Source organism: Coffea eugenioides, chromosome 5 (assembly GCF_003713205.1).
Source record: "Coffea eugenioides isolate CCC68of chromosome 5, Ceug_1.0, whole genome shotgun sequence".
NCBI classification, from domain to species: Eukaryota; Viridiplantae; Streptophyta; class Magnoliopsida; order Gentianales; family Rubiaceae; genus Coffea; species Coffea eugenioides.
Window position 1 is genome coordinate 38,161,878 of NC_040039.1, and position 14,764 is coordinate 38,176,641.

General features: G+C 36.4%; 2 protein-coding genes across 2 annotated transcripts; one reads left to right on the forward strand and one right to left on the reverse strand.

The window, feature by feature from the left end:
- The first annotated feature begins 617 nt into the window (after positions 1–617).
- On the forward strand, positions 618–4,807 carry LOC113771571 (putative late blight resistance protein homolog R1A-3). Its single transcript, XM_027316144.1, has 2 exons — positions 618–4,402; positions 4,518–4,807. Exon 1 carries the CDS (start codon positions 618–620, stop codon positions 4,380–4,382), a length of 3,765 nt encoding a protein of 1,254 aa, XP_027171945.1. The 3' UTR covers positions 4,383–4,402; positions 4,518–4,807.
- A 7,236-nt stretch (positions 4,808–12,043) lies between these two features.
- LOC113771572 (berberine bridge enzyme-like 22) lies at positions 12,044–12,846 on the reverse strand. Its single transcript, XM_027316146.1, has 2 exons — positions 12,451–12,846; positions 12,044–12,340 (listed from the first exon to the last, which is right to left on the reverse strand). The coding sequence occupies exons 1-2, from the start codon at positions 12,844–12,846 to the stop codon at positions 12,044–12,046; spliced, it is 693 nt and encodes a 230-aa protein (XP_027171947.1).
- Between the last annotated feature and the right edge of the window lie 1,918 nt (positions 12,847–14,764).

The following is a 14,764-nucleotide window of genomic DNA, read 5'->3' on the forward strand; positions in this document are numbered from 1 at the left end:
AAGGCGGCCGAAAAGCCGGTGTTTGATGGCAAGGCAAATATGCAATAAACATGGCAATCAATAGAGTTCAAACCATTAAAACTTCTATTTGTTAGAGAACATCATACTAGAAATTGAATTGTAATAGTTTATACAAAGCATTAAAACTTCTATTGTGCTTGATAGCAAATTTTTTCACAAATATTATTTTGTTTTTATCACAATTACAATTCTCAATTAACTTTTTATCTTTTCAACAAATATTTTTTATCTTATATATATTATATCACCAGAATTGCCACAATAATTATTTCACATAATATTTCAAGTGTTATTTTACTATTATTCAAATAATCTGGTCATCATAAATATTATTCAAATGTTAGTTTAATATTATTAAGTATTAGTTAATCATTCCAAATAATATAGTATCACGTATGTGCTGACCTGCCACAGGGGTACTAAAAGAACATGCTGCCAGCTGTGGTGCATTACGCCACTAAAACTCTTGTAGAAGAGAGCACTTGTTTTTGAGGTTTTGCAGATCTTTCTTATCTCCTTTCATATTTGAGAACTGCTTCATCTCTAAAATTGAGATCGATACCTTCTGGTTCCCTTGTTAATCTTCCTTTTATTAGATGGCCTCCACTAGTGTCACTTGTATTTCTTCCATATTGGATGATCTGCAAGCGCTGGAGAACGATTGTCCAGAATTTCCAGATGGGCAGCAGGAGTACCTGAAACGCATGCTAAGATATCTGAGAACATTTCTTCTGTGTGCGAGAAAATACAGCAACGATGATGTGCAATTACCATTTGACAACAAAAAGAACCAGGCAGATAATCATAATGCAAGCCTAGAAGCTCTGGCAGTTCGGATTGGAGATGCCATTCCCAAGTGGGCAAAGGAGATCCAATCCTGTGATCAGCCTTGGGATGCGGTCCATGATTTAGAAAAAGACATTATTGAATCCTTCGAACAAGAAATTTGCGAATGGTATGTCTTTTTCTTGGGTTCCTCGTCACGGCAGTCCAGTAATTCGGTCGTTCGAAAAGATGACCTCATGGAATTCATGGATTCTCTTTTGGAGAATCTAGTGAATTATTGGTCATGGATTCGGCCGGCACATGAAGTTGGACTAATTAAAGCCCTTGAAGAGAAGCTGGCGTTCATGAAAAACTTCATCCGTTTTATCAAACTGTATGGTGTTGAAAACACAGAATTGGGACCTTTGTTGGTTCACACTGAAGCTGTGGCTATCAATGCAGCACGCCTCTCTTATAAGTGCCAGTTTAAGAAGGGTTTCGGACCGCCCAAGGATGTCGTGGAAAGCATTTCGGAATTGCTGCAGAAGATTATTCCTGTTGAACCTCAAGTCCTTGAGACTTGTATCAAGGCCCTGACTGCTTCGAAGTTATCAAGACAATTATACGGAGCCACAGATGAGCATCTGTTGAGAGACTTCTTCCATTCTCTCTTGTGTAATCTTTGGGAGAAACTAAAGCATGGTACTTGTCCTGTGATTTTGCGTCAACTACAAATGTTTTACGAGGGGCTAAATTCCTTGAGAACCATTTTGAAGGAGAAGCCGAAGGAGTTTGATGAGAAAGTGAGAGATCCTGCTCGAGTCGTGAACTGTGATGGAGGAGATTTTATTTCCCCTCTCTCTCTGAATGCAATCAAAGATGCCATACAAGCCAAGGATATGGATATCGTGTGTTCTGAGTTATTGGAAATAATTAAGCTCATCGATGCAGTAATCACAGAGAAGTGTCCAGAACCATCATCATTCAATTTTCCTAAGACCAATGGACTGGGCTTTGTTGATTCCCTTCTAGAAAAGATGATGGATGTGACATGTTCTAAGGCTGGTTCGATTGCTTTGATCGATCATCGAATTCAAAAAGTCCAGGAAGTACTTGTTTGTTTACGCTTTTTGCTGAGGAAAATTGTGGAGCTGCACAATGAAGACGAGGAGGTCCAGGCAATTTGGGATCGTATTGTTGGGGTGGCATACAGGATAGAGTTTCTTATTGACTCCTTAATAACTGGAAATATCTTAGATTCTTCTACAATGTCCATTCATTCCATTTTAGAAGAAATGAACATCATTAAAGCTGCGGCCTTGAAGATTTGTGATAGCGAAAAACTTGGTGGAAAAGTTAATGAAGTAACGAAGAGATTCAATCACTTGCCACAAGAAGGAAGTAAGCCAATAGTCAATGATGTGGTGGTGGGATTCGAGGATGAGACGGCAACGATAATCAATCAACTCAGAAATGGATCACGCCAAGTGAGAATTGTTTCCATTGTGGGTATGCCGGGATGCGGTAAGACAACTTTGGCTAGAAAAGTGTACAATGATTCTTCAGTGAAGTCCCATTTTTATGAGCGTGCTTGGTGTACTGTTTCTCAAATATATCACAAGAGAAATCTTTTGCTTCAAATTTTGACTTGTATTGAGTCCAAGCTTCCTGAGGATGTTTTTAAGATGGGTGAAGAAGATCTGGCTCTTCAAGTCAAAAGACGTTTGCTGAAAAACAGATATCTCATTGTTTTGGATGATGTATGGGACATTGACGCATGGAACGGATTGGAAGCCTCATTCCCTGACGATGCAAAAAGAAGTAGAGTTATCTTGACAAGTCGGCTCCGTGGTGTTGCTCCGCAAGACAAACTCGACAATGAACCGTATTCTCTTCGTCAACTCACTCCTAATGAGAGCTGGGATTTGCTAAAAGGGAAGTTATATCCTGGACAAGATTTGGCTCCTCCAGAACTATGTGAAATTCGACAGCAAGTAGTGGAAATGTGTCAAGGACTACCTCTTACAGTTGTCATTCTTGCCGGAATTCTCTCAAGAATGGACCGATATGGTTGGAAAGAAGCTGTGGAAGGTTTAAGTTCGAGGAATGTTTCTAGTACGGAACAGTGTACCGCTACATTAGAGATGAGTTACAAACATTTACCTGACACTTTGAAGGCATGTTTTCTTTATTTTGGAGCCTTTCCAGAAGACCATGAACACAATACCAAGAGGCTGATTTCTCTATGGGTCGCTGAAGGATTTGTTCAAAAAAATCAGCCCAAGAGATTGGAGGATGTGGCAAATGATTACCTGATGGAACTCATTGGCAGAAGCTTAGTCACAGTTTCCAAACCAAGATCCATTGATGGGGTCAAAGCTTGTCGCATTCACGATTTGTTATATGAGTTTTGCGTGACAAAAGCCAAAGAAGAAAACTTTTCACGGCTGGTACGTAGGGGTGATAAACTATCTGATATCAATGTGCCATGCTACCTACGCCGTTTATGCATTGATTCTAATCCTGAGCACTTTGACAAGTTAAGGTTATTTGCTCCTGCCATACGCCGTCTATTATTCTTAAGTAGTGGCATGGGCAACGAAGTATATTTTGATTTTAGGTTCATTTTTCACATCATCAAACTTGTTACAGTGTTAGATTTGAGCCAAATTGGACTCGACCCCTTTCCTAGAGAGTTAGAACTGCTTGTTCACTTGCGCTACTTGGCGATTCTAGGTCAAGGTAAACTCAATCTCCCACCATCAATATGCAATCTCCCGAATTTGGAAACTTTGATTTGGCGAAATTCTTCAAGTCATTGTTCAGTTTCACTACCAGATACCATATGGAACCTGAAGAAACTAAGGCATTTAGAACTAATTGATGAGGTCGATAAGTATTTTTGTTTTTTTTTCCCTAGCGACAATCTTGACAATTCGTCACAGTTGCGTGACTTAGATTTCTTGTCCTGTTTGTCTCTCGATCCTGAGGAAAACATCAGCAAACTGTTGAGAAAGTTTCCAAATATCCGCAAGCTGAGATGCTCTGTCAATCTCGAGCCAGATGTTGAATATCATGTAGCAATGGATTGTCTAAGTCAGTTGGAATCACTCAGTCTGAGTCGCGTCCTATACGGTTATCAGCAATTTCATATAGATTTCCAATTTCCTTTGAGCATTAAAAGGTTGACCCTGACTTATTTTGGCATGCCGTGGAGGAAAATGGCAGCAATTGGAAATCTGCCAAATCTTGAGGTGCTCAAATTACTCCGCCGATCATTTGAGGGGGAAATATGGGAAATGGAAGTAGAGAAGTTCCCTAATGTTCGCTTCCTGAAATTAGCTTCCTTGAACATTGTGAAGTGGACAGCCTCCTCCGAGTATGAGTACGAGGACCAGGACTATTTTCCTCGTCTCCAGAAGTTAGTGTTGGAAAGCTGTGATGCATTGCAGGAGATCCCTTCTTGTTTGGGAAATAGTTCAACTCTTGAAATAATTGAGGTGTCAAAATGTCCCAGCTGTACCAGTTCATTGGAGGAAATTCAGGAAGAGCAAAGAAGCAATGGATATACCGATCTGAAGATCCTTACCTCATAATGGACGATTGATCTTCTCAAGTAAGTTTTTTAAGTCCTTTACTTATGTACTGCTACGGGTTATGTGTATCTGTTTAGCATCAAGATCAAGTTGTTCTTTTTCTTAATAGTTTTTCTTTTTCTTTTTTGTAATTAGTACTGGAAAGCTGCAAGTTTTTGGAGGAGATCCCTTCTTGTTTGGAAAATCTATCAACTCTTGAAATAATTGAGGTGTCTAAATGTGCCAACCGTACCAGTTCAGTGGAGCAAATTCAGGAAGAGCAATTAAGCAGGGGAAATACACTGATCTGAAGATCCTTATTTCATGATGGATGATTGATCTTCATTCTACTTTTCTTTTTTAATCCTTTACTTCTGTACACATACTGTTTATGTTGTATCTGTTGAGCATCAATCAAGATCAAGTTGTTCTTGTTTTCTTTGCAAGTTTCTTGTTATTCCTGTGACCGAATCTTGTATTGGGACATATACGTACCCCAAATACTCTGTGGAAAGTAATTTTTCAATAGTAGTGCTGTGCTCGCACAACTGAGTTTGCAAATTTTCCAAGAACTTTGAATTACAAAAATATTCTATTGGGAGATTTCCGGTAGTTAACAAAATAACTTTTGATACAAGCATATACCAAAATTGATACAAGCACATACCAAAATTGATTGTTGTACAAAATGAAGAAAGAAACCCAAAGAGATTCGACCATTGAACGTACATTCTTTCTGTTGCCAACTACTAGACTCTAGATTCGAACATTGAACCTAACATCAAAGAGAAGCCAAGCTAAGAGAGTTAATTGTGCTAACTTCACTTGAGCACTGTCATAATCCTAAAGGCTCTCTTTTTTGTTCTAAAGAGAGCAAGGCATAAGTGGAAAATTTTTGAAGAGATTTTAGCATCATTTTTAGGGCCACCCCCAACTTATATAGTTTTACGGGAAATGATAGCACCAAAGATGGACCTGGAAGGGCTCCTCCAGGTCCAGATACTCTTATCCAAAGATTTAGATAATTCTCCTGTTCATCCTTAAATTTCTAAAAATTTTCAAAAAGCCCTTTAAATTTGAATATTTTGGAGCCGCAACTATATATTTTAGTTTTCAAAAAATCTACTCATATTATCTCTACCTCACCCCTGGATACTTTTATCGTGGTTCTACAAGTGAAACGCATTACATAAGGGAGTAGCTAAAAGTGATTTTATAGTATCCAAAAGGGAAATTCGCCAATTTAGTCCTCAAACTATTTTACTAAAGCCGATTTGGTCCTTAAAAGTTTTATCGCACCAATTAAATCCCTTAACTAAAATGCTTGTGCCAATTGAGGACTTATACGGCGTCGCCACCCAAAACTCATGTATCTGTACAGAAAACAACGGCCAGGCAGGGGCCTTTTTGGAAGTTCGCATCCTAATTTCTACGGGAAACAAGACAGAGCCTATTTTACATCCGAATTGGGGAAAACCTGTGAAATTAGGGGTTTTCCAAGACAGAATATAGCTGCTAGCATCAGTGGTAATAAATAGTTCATCTACGTTCTACCATTTTGATGCATTTTTCCAGTGAAAATATCCAATCCTTTCTGAGTTTGCAACTTGCATCTCTCTCTATCTAAGCTTCTGGTCCAAAACATCAAAGTATATAAGAAACAGATTCAACACTAATAAATCAGTAAGAAAGCTGGGGAGGGGGATTTTTTTAACCTTTCAAACTGCTTAAAATGAAAGACTTCTTATTTAGCAGCATGTGCCCAGTATGCTAGAACATAAGAAACCTACTATTCCGATGTTTTGATTCTCAGATTCATAAAATGAAAATGAGAATACTGTTAACAACAGTGCAAGAAGAAGTAACACATGCAAATGCACTTTGCCCTGTTAGTAAGCCAAAAAGCAATTTGAAATGCTAATAGACTTTGCCACGATATTTTTTTCTTCAATGATGATAGTATCTTCAACTTTTCTTAAAATTTTCAATGATAATATGTCTTCAACTTTTCTTTCTTCGATAATGATATAACTTCAACTTTTCTTCAAGCACAACATTCAAGTACCTATTCATCATTCCGAGTGAAACCTTTTAAGTAGCTCAGAACTATGCATGTTTATTTTAATGATCATGAATTAGTTTGGGTTTTCACATTCACCTTTGACCCCACAGAATTGTCTATCCACCTTAAAAAAAAAAACTGTTGTAAGCGGAGCTTATCAAAATCTGGGAGAACATATCCTACACCATGAACAGAACTGTGATAGAAGTTCCTTCCAGCATCTTCTTTATTACCATGCAAATGTACTAAGTCCTGTCTCAGACCAAGACTTACCATCGCACATGCAGGCCAAGACTTACCGGAAATCCTCGCTGCCATCCCGTCGGAATATTCATCCTCCAGCTTTTCCTTGCGCTGCTCTGTTGCCCGCGAACCAATTTGGGAATTCCGCTCTGTTTTCGTCATCTTATCTCCCTACGGTGTGGAATTTTGAATCGGTTTCAAACCCCCAATTTCTTCCGCTATTTGCATGCAAAATGGGTTTCTGTCTTGGAAAACCCTTAATTTCATAGGTTTCCCCAATTCGGATGCAAAATAGGCTCTGTCTTGCTTCCCGTATAAATTAGGATGCGAACTTCCAAAAAGGCCCTTGCCTGGCCGTTGTTTTCTGTGCAGATACATGAGTTTTGGGTGGCGACGCCGTATAAGTCCTCAATTGGCACAAGCATTTTAGTTAAGGGACTTAATTGGTGCGATAAAACTTTCAGGGACCAAATCGGCTTTAGTAAAATAGTTTGAGGACTAAATTGGCGATTTTCCCTATCCAAAAACATAAAAAACAGTTTAGGTGACCGGAAGAAAATAGTACATTCTCTCTCATGCTGCCTTTGGATTCAAAAATTTGATGAATAATTTGAAATTCTCTCAAATTCCTATAATTGTTTAGATTATTTAGTAGGTATAATTTGAATTTATAAATCACCAATTATTCTAATATTTAATATATATATTGATAATTGGTGAATTACAAAGTCAAATGCTTCTTAATCAATCCAAATAACTAAAGTGATTTGAGTGAATTTCAAATCCTTCATTAAATTCGTCAATCCATATGAAGCCATAAAGTTTTTTCACGACTCTATTGCATTGAAAACAGCTTTGCAAGTGAGCTAACAAACAATAAACAAAAAATTGTGCAAATAATAAATTTATTCTGGTAGTTTCAAAGAAATTGGATGGCGAAGAACTACTTCGATATTTGTAAAATGATTCGAACTCGACAGAATTCAAAAATCCAATTCAAAATGCCTTTGTGCTATCAATGCTGAGTATGTTAGAGGCAAACTACCAATTTATAATTTAAAAAATATACATAAATACCTAGGTTGAAGATTCAAAAACATTTTCATCTTAATTTAACATAATATATAGTGATGCATTTCCTCTTAATTGTGGTATGCTGATAACAAAATTAAAGTAACCAAACTTGGAAAACTTACATAAGCAAAGTTGAGGTAGCCCCCAATGCAGCAAAATGTTTGAAACAATGAGGAAGTATGATTGTGTAGTCACTAATTAAAAAGGTTCATAATCTATGCTATCCCTGTCTATCTTGTAATCAATCTAAGACTAGAAATTCAGCTACCAAAACATGGTACAATGTAATTCTAAATGGGACTAGTAAATTGAAGGAAACAAGGAAATCATCTAGCAGACGCACTAAATATGCAATAAAATCATTTGATGCTAATATCACTTAATCCACCAAACCATCCGGGCTCCACATCTGCTCGAAAGTTGACTCTAGAGGGTGGTTGTGAAGCAAGTAGAACCTCCTTAATGTTGTCTAGGATTCCTTTGTCATATGGGTTTCCAGAGTTCACATACTTTTGGTGAAAATGCTCATAAGATGTCTGCACGAGGCATAATATAGAAATTGCATCATAATTTGTTGAAGCAGCTATTTAGACTGGCCTTCTATATTTATATGCCAAAGCAGAAATTTCCTCAAAGCTGTGCACTTTAAATAATTGTTGTACCGAAAATTCAGTATTGTTCTCAAAAGAATCGCCCGTTAATTAATATATTTGACATACATGAAATACAATCATGCAAGAAAAATATGCATTAATTTAACTTTGAGATAAACCGTGATGATATAAGTACTGTTGGCATAAATGAAAGTATAAAGGGCAAACCTGGTTTATAGCAATTAGATAAACATGATAACAAGAAAAGCCAGCAAGAAAACACATGGCTACAAAACTGAATAATATCAATGCCACTGTCTCTGGGTCATTTCTCAGCAATCCAGTCACCCCATTGCCATCTCCGGGCAATTTGTGATGCAGTGATTTGCATGAGAAGATAAATATGAAGGCAAACAAGAGCAATCCTGTCAACAGAAATGTTGCATGAAGCCCATAATTCCTCTGCATTTTGAAAGAAAAAAATTAGAAAGTTATAGTTAGTAAACTAATTTTAATGCCAGAAGGACTTGCAGGGTTGTGATCATAAATACCAATCCCACACAATGCCCGATCCAGGTGCAATGGTGATCGAATTGTTGGATGCAATTGTTACAAGTTGCACAATGACAAGTTCTTGGCGGACGATAAATGTTACAAATGTTACAATACTTCAACTTCACCTCTATTCCATTTATGACAACTACCCTTGATCTCCTTCTGCGTTTACCAGCATCAATTGTTCCTAGATCATTTCTAGGAATTATACCAGGATCAATGGTACTGACATATACCAAGTTCACAAGAACCTGTATTGCGGGCAATATATAGTTACATCAGCGAAAGGGCATTCAGTTACGTTCACAACTTTCTCATACAAGTGTGTGTGTTTGTGTGTGTGAAATTTAGTTTAGAACTAACAATTGTTGTCAAAATTGAAGATGTTACGATGATGGCCGGATTCCTTATGTCACTTGCAACATGAACCGCAAATGTCCAACTTGATAGACTAATAGCAATAGCAGTTAAAATCAGCCCTTTTGGATCCGGACCACAAATCAGTCTCCCCTTGAAAAAGAATACCTACATTCAGAATAAGACGTCCAACATCAAATCCTCTTTTTTTTTTTTTTCTGCGTAAGCATCAAATCCTCCATTTCTTCTTTGATTTAAACCAATGAACTAAAAACTTCATCAGGATTCAGCAAAGTACAATGATAAGAAATAGCTTTGGAATGTAAAGCAAGAGCGAATGGAGGATTACATTGTTTCCAGGCCAAAAATGGTAAACTCTTGCTTGTTCAATTTCATCACCGCCTCGACAAAATCAAAAAGATTTTTCTTGAACCACCCTTTTGAATCCAATTATTTTCTCCCAAAGAGAAGAAAGCAGTTGCTTGCTTTTTGCTTGAAGACTAACTTCAGAATTCTTATCTACCTTCTTTCCGGATGACATAGTACTTTCTGTAGGTTGATCAATTTCTAATGAAGCAGATTATCGATAGCTTGAGCGACTGAAGAATTTACGCTGCCGTCTTTCTCTTCACTCGCCAACCACTCCATTCTCTCTGATTTCTACCATCTAAACTCAAATTAAGAACTTCAATTGGTAGATGATAACCACCCCGGGTGAAACTTGTGACTGGAAAAGATATTTCAGAAAACTAGAAGCGGTTATTATTTTTGTGTTCATTAGGTCCAAGCCATCGGGTTAAAGTGTGCACGCACCACCCGGATGCAATATAAAGGAAAATAAGCCTGTCAACTCACTGATCCATTTTGCACACATCTGTCAAATTGGGCTCGGGGAGGAACCCACAGAAATGGATGGGTCAGCGGAATCCCAGTGGATGCTGGACTGAACCAGTGGATCACTGTAATAAAGGCGTGTTTGGACAGGAGATCATTTGAAATATTATTTTGATTTGTATCATTGCTGCAATCAAACACAGTCATAATTTTTTAATATAAGATATGTCGTATGACATCACTAAAATTTTTATAAGTAATTTTTACTTAATTTAATGAGTTATAGAATGCTAATAATTGGGAGAGTTATGACAAATAAATATGTAATTAGTAATCTACTCATCTTTTTTTTTATAAGTAAATCTTTCTTACACTGACGGTGTATACACTATTATCGTTGGATTCATAACATGTATGCAACAGTTGAATTTCAAATTCAAATTTTGCATAGTTATCAAGCATCCAACGCTGATAGTGTATATACTGTCAGTGTAGGAAAGATTAATCCTTTTTTTATTATGAATATTGTTAAGAAGTTGTGAGTATACAATGTCATTCAGAGTGATGTTTGTTTTGAGAATTAATTGTTGTAATATATCATTTTGTTAATATATTTCTAATTTGTAAAATAGATTTTGAGGAGCAACAAGTTTTAGTAAAAAGTTCCAAATGAGTATTTGTAAAGTGTGTTCTAGGAAACATAAACAATAAATTTAATTTGTAAATTTAAGTAAGGATTCATAATTAATATTTGAAAATTAATATATTTAATATAAAGCTTTACTCAATAAGAATAAAGGCGAAATGCCCCAACATTAAATTCTATAAAAAATAATGACTTTGCAAATATACTGTTGGGATCCAAGCGCAGAACAAACGACTATTGAGAAATCAATAATACAATAATTTAATAATAAACAAATCACAAGTATAAAAGATAAATAACACATAGAGTTTAGCGTGGTTCAACTCTATCATTGAACCTATATTCACAGAGAAAAACTCACTCTTTTATAAGAGTAAAACCTTATATAAGAATACAACTTGAATCCAAACTCAACTCTTATATATCATCTCTCATCTCTCAAGAACTCTCTCTCTCCCCCATATATAAGGGGCATGTCGTTCTTATGCACTATTTTGTAGTATGCCAACCTCCATCTATTAATAAGATACATTATTTGACCAACACCCAAGTAATATTGCTTATTCCTAATATCAAATATGGAATAAGAAATAATTTCTAATTTCTAAACTCATACAAATAGGAATAACTTGACAACTAATCCAAGTAACTAAACCATTAGGAAACTAGTTACTTACACACAAAATGAGAAACCTACCTAAAATAAATTAAATCAATTTCCTAACATATACCTTTAAGGAATTGTCTTTAATTACATTTCTAATTGATAAACATGATGTTTTAGTACACTTCAGAAAGAGCTTCATTGGGGAAACATCTAGTTTTCTTTTTCATGTCTTCATTTTGCATAGGAAACAAGAGGAGGAATGCTTTGCTCATGGTAGAAAAAATTGTCTGGATCAACTGCAACTTTAATAAGTGCCAGCCTCTCAAAGTTATTCTTGAAGTACATTGATCCCCATACCTTAGCTTCAAAGTAAGCAGTCCCATAAACATCATTTGAACCAATGTCAAGATCTTTGATATTCACAATAGCACCTCTTGGTTCTTTTAAAACGTGAGAAGTCATGGACTCGTATAGCCCTTCTATCCATTTCATGTACTTTTGTGAAGATCCACCAGAATTATCGTCCTTCCTGGTCACTACATATAGGAGTTCATAAATCACACCTTTCCTGTATGGAAATGGAGTTTCTGAGTTTGATATTTCGTTCATAATCCCACCATAAGGATGAAAGATTATAATTGTAGGAAAGTCTATTTCTAAACACCATTTCCACATCTCGTCTATTGCTTTATAAGGTAGAGGTTTATGAACTCAGTCTGACTTGCTTTTGAAGGGATAATTAGGTACTGGCTGTATCCTATTCTTAAGGGCTTCTATAGTTTCCCCTCTTTGATACTTAGAAAAATGGGGTACGGATTCAATCCAACTCATCTCAAAGCAATCTTCTTTTCTTAATCGCATTTCAGGGAAGCTTTTCTCCATCACTTTAAGAAGCTGATCGGCTTTGCCAAGGAATAATGACTGAAACATTGCTTTTGTTGGAGTTCCATTTCCAGATGATACGGTTATGAAAATCAGCAGATCTGCACTTAGCTTGTGTGCTATGCCCTGCCATTTGTCGATAAGATCTACGACGCCTTGCTCATAAGTCTTGGATATTTGGAAAATAGTGCTACAGGTGGAACATGCACGAGCTTGATTTTCCACGCAAGGATAACCCCAAAACTTGCTCCTCCACCTCCTCTAATGGCCCAAAAAATATCAGTTCCCATCGATTCCCAGTCAAGAATTCGACCATTTACATTAAACATGATTGCATCAATGACATTATCAGCAGCTAGTCCATACTTTTTGATCAGGTTACCTACACCACCACCACTGAAGTGTCCACCAGCACCAACGCCTGGGTAGTTCCTAGTAGGAAAGGCATGAGCACAACTTTTCTCAGCAATGGAATAGTGCAATTCGCCGATTGTTGCACCAGACTCAACCCAAGCACTATTTCCTTCAATATCAACGCTAATTGACCTAAGATTTCGATCAAGTATGATGAATAGAAATTCAGACTTATAGGATGTGCCCTCGAAATCATGGCCGCCACTTCGAATCCTCATTTGTACTCCATCTCGTTTGCAACATACGACTGTTGCTTGAATGTGAGAGTATTCTAGAGGAATGATTATTGCCAAAGGTTTTGCTTTTGTGCTTGATACAGAGAACCTAAGATTTTGGATTGAAGATTTCACGATGGGTAAATAAGAAGAGTTGTCGGGGAGATAAAAAAACATTCAGCACTGAGATGTTTGATGAGAAGTTATTGACAGAAAGGCAATGCATGAAGCTATCAGGAAGTGAACTTGAGTATGATGATGGAATTAGTAAGGAAAACAAGGCAGTGAATGACAAAACTTTCAGACATTTCTGTCACCATTTCTATGATATTCTGAATTATGATTCCCCTCAGAAACAATGTAGACTTAAAAAAGCTATGAATTGCTCGTCTTATTTTTATCCATTACAATTGACCGGGACTAATTGCCTTATAAATTAAGAAATACATGAACAAGTTGGCCTGCAGGCCCGCTTTAAAAAAAAAAGCTGTATTCTCTCTCTTGCATTGTAAGAAATCGTGATTGTAATACTTATTCTCAAGTGAAGACACTAGCTGGCTCCGAATACGCAGTTCTGGTCATCTAAGATTTTTTGCATTCCCAATCTTGTATCAATTAAATATACAAGTCTGCCTATTTAATATAATTTTGTTAATTTGGGGCTCTCTTATGTAGTCAACTTGGGACAAAAATTTTGGTAGTTTTAAACTTAATAACTAGGCAGACTTATTCTTTGCTCAAAACATATATGCAGTCAATGTTTTTTTTTTTGGAACGTCTTTTACGAAAAAGCCATTTATTTTGTCCTTCTTTCAGGGTTGCCTCCGGCAATAAAGAGCCAAACGTCGAACTTGTAGAACCTTTGATGTAGTCTCACCAAGGAACCATGCATATTAAGGTTAATATCTATTATTGTCTCATTTAATTTAGCTTAATAGCTTTTATGTGATCTCGTCAACTCATATTATGTTGCTTGATTTTTTTGCCTTCCAAATTCCATGACCAATCTGTCATTAAATACGTACATTACTAGTTACCAACTCATTTCACCTTTAGAATCAGTGTCATTTGCTTCGAAGTCTTTCATGTGGGCTTATGTTAAATAAGCCTTAAAAATGTACAAAACCTGAATTAGAATGTGTTTGAAAGCATGATGATTAAGTGGTTTCAATATGACATCTATCCCTCATTCTTTGTTTTGGTTCTTGGGTTACATGCACTTAGGACACAACACAAAGAATGTAAGCTAATTTTATTGTCCCACAAAAGTTGTAAATTCTCTATGCTAAAGTATCAGCAACTTAAAAGATTAAGTTTAAGTGCTGAATTGAATTATTAAACAAACCCTAAATAGTTTCAATATGACATCAATCCCTCATTCTTTGTAAATTCTCTATGCTACAATTTAGAAGATAAAAAGAATGCTAGAACTTTATACTAATCCCTAATTTTTGTATCTTTATTGTGTACCTTTGGCATATAGAATAGAAAATTTTGGTCACTTCCTTACAAAAGGTCAGATGTTCAAATCTAATTGCTAATATAAGGATGTGTTGATAGACAACACGTGCCTGTAAGGCTGTGTTGGTGGTCAATCTGTAAAAATTCCTGTAAACAATCCATGGTTTCGGAAACATGCCCTAACCCACGGTGTTGATTAAAGCCAACCCCATCCAAACTTTTTTGTACCAAAAATTTTTGTTTATTTACTTGAATTCTCCTACTTTGCCCTTAGGAAACAACAAAAAAGGTGACGAGTATGTTTTCCTTTTTTTTTTGTAAGCCTTTCAATATTTTGTGGTCAATTTCACTCTTTCATTTTTTTTAAGTATTGACTTGGAACATTTAATAGACTCAAATCTATTAACTTTTAATTCAACAACTCTTCATCAGAAGGGTTCTTGCCATCATGACGCACCCA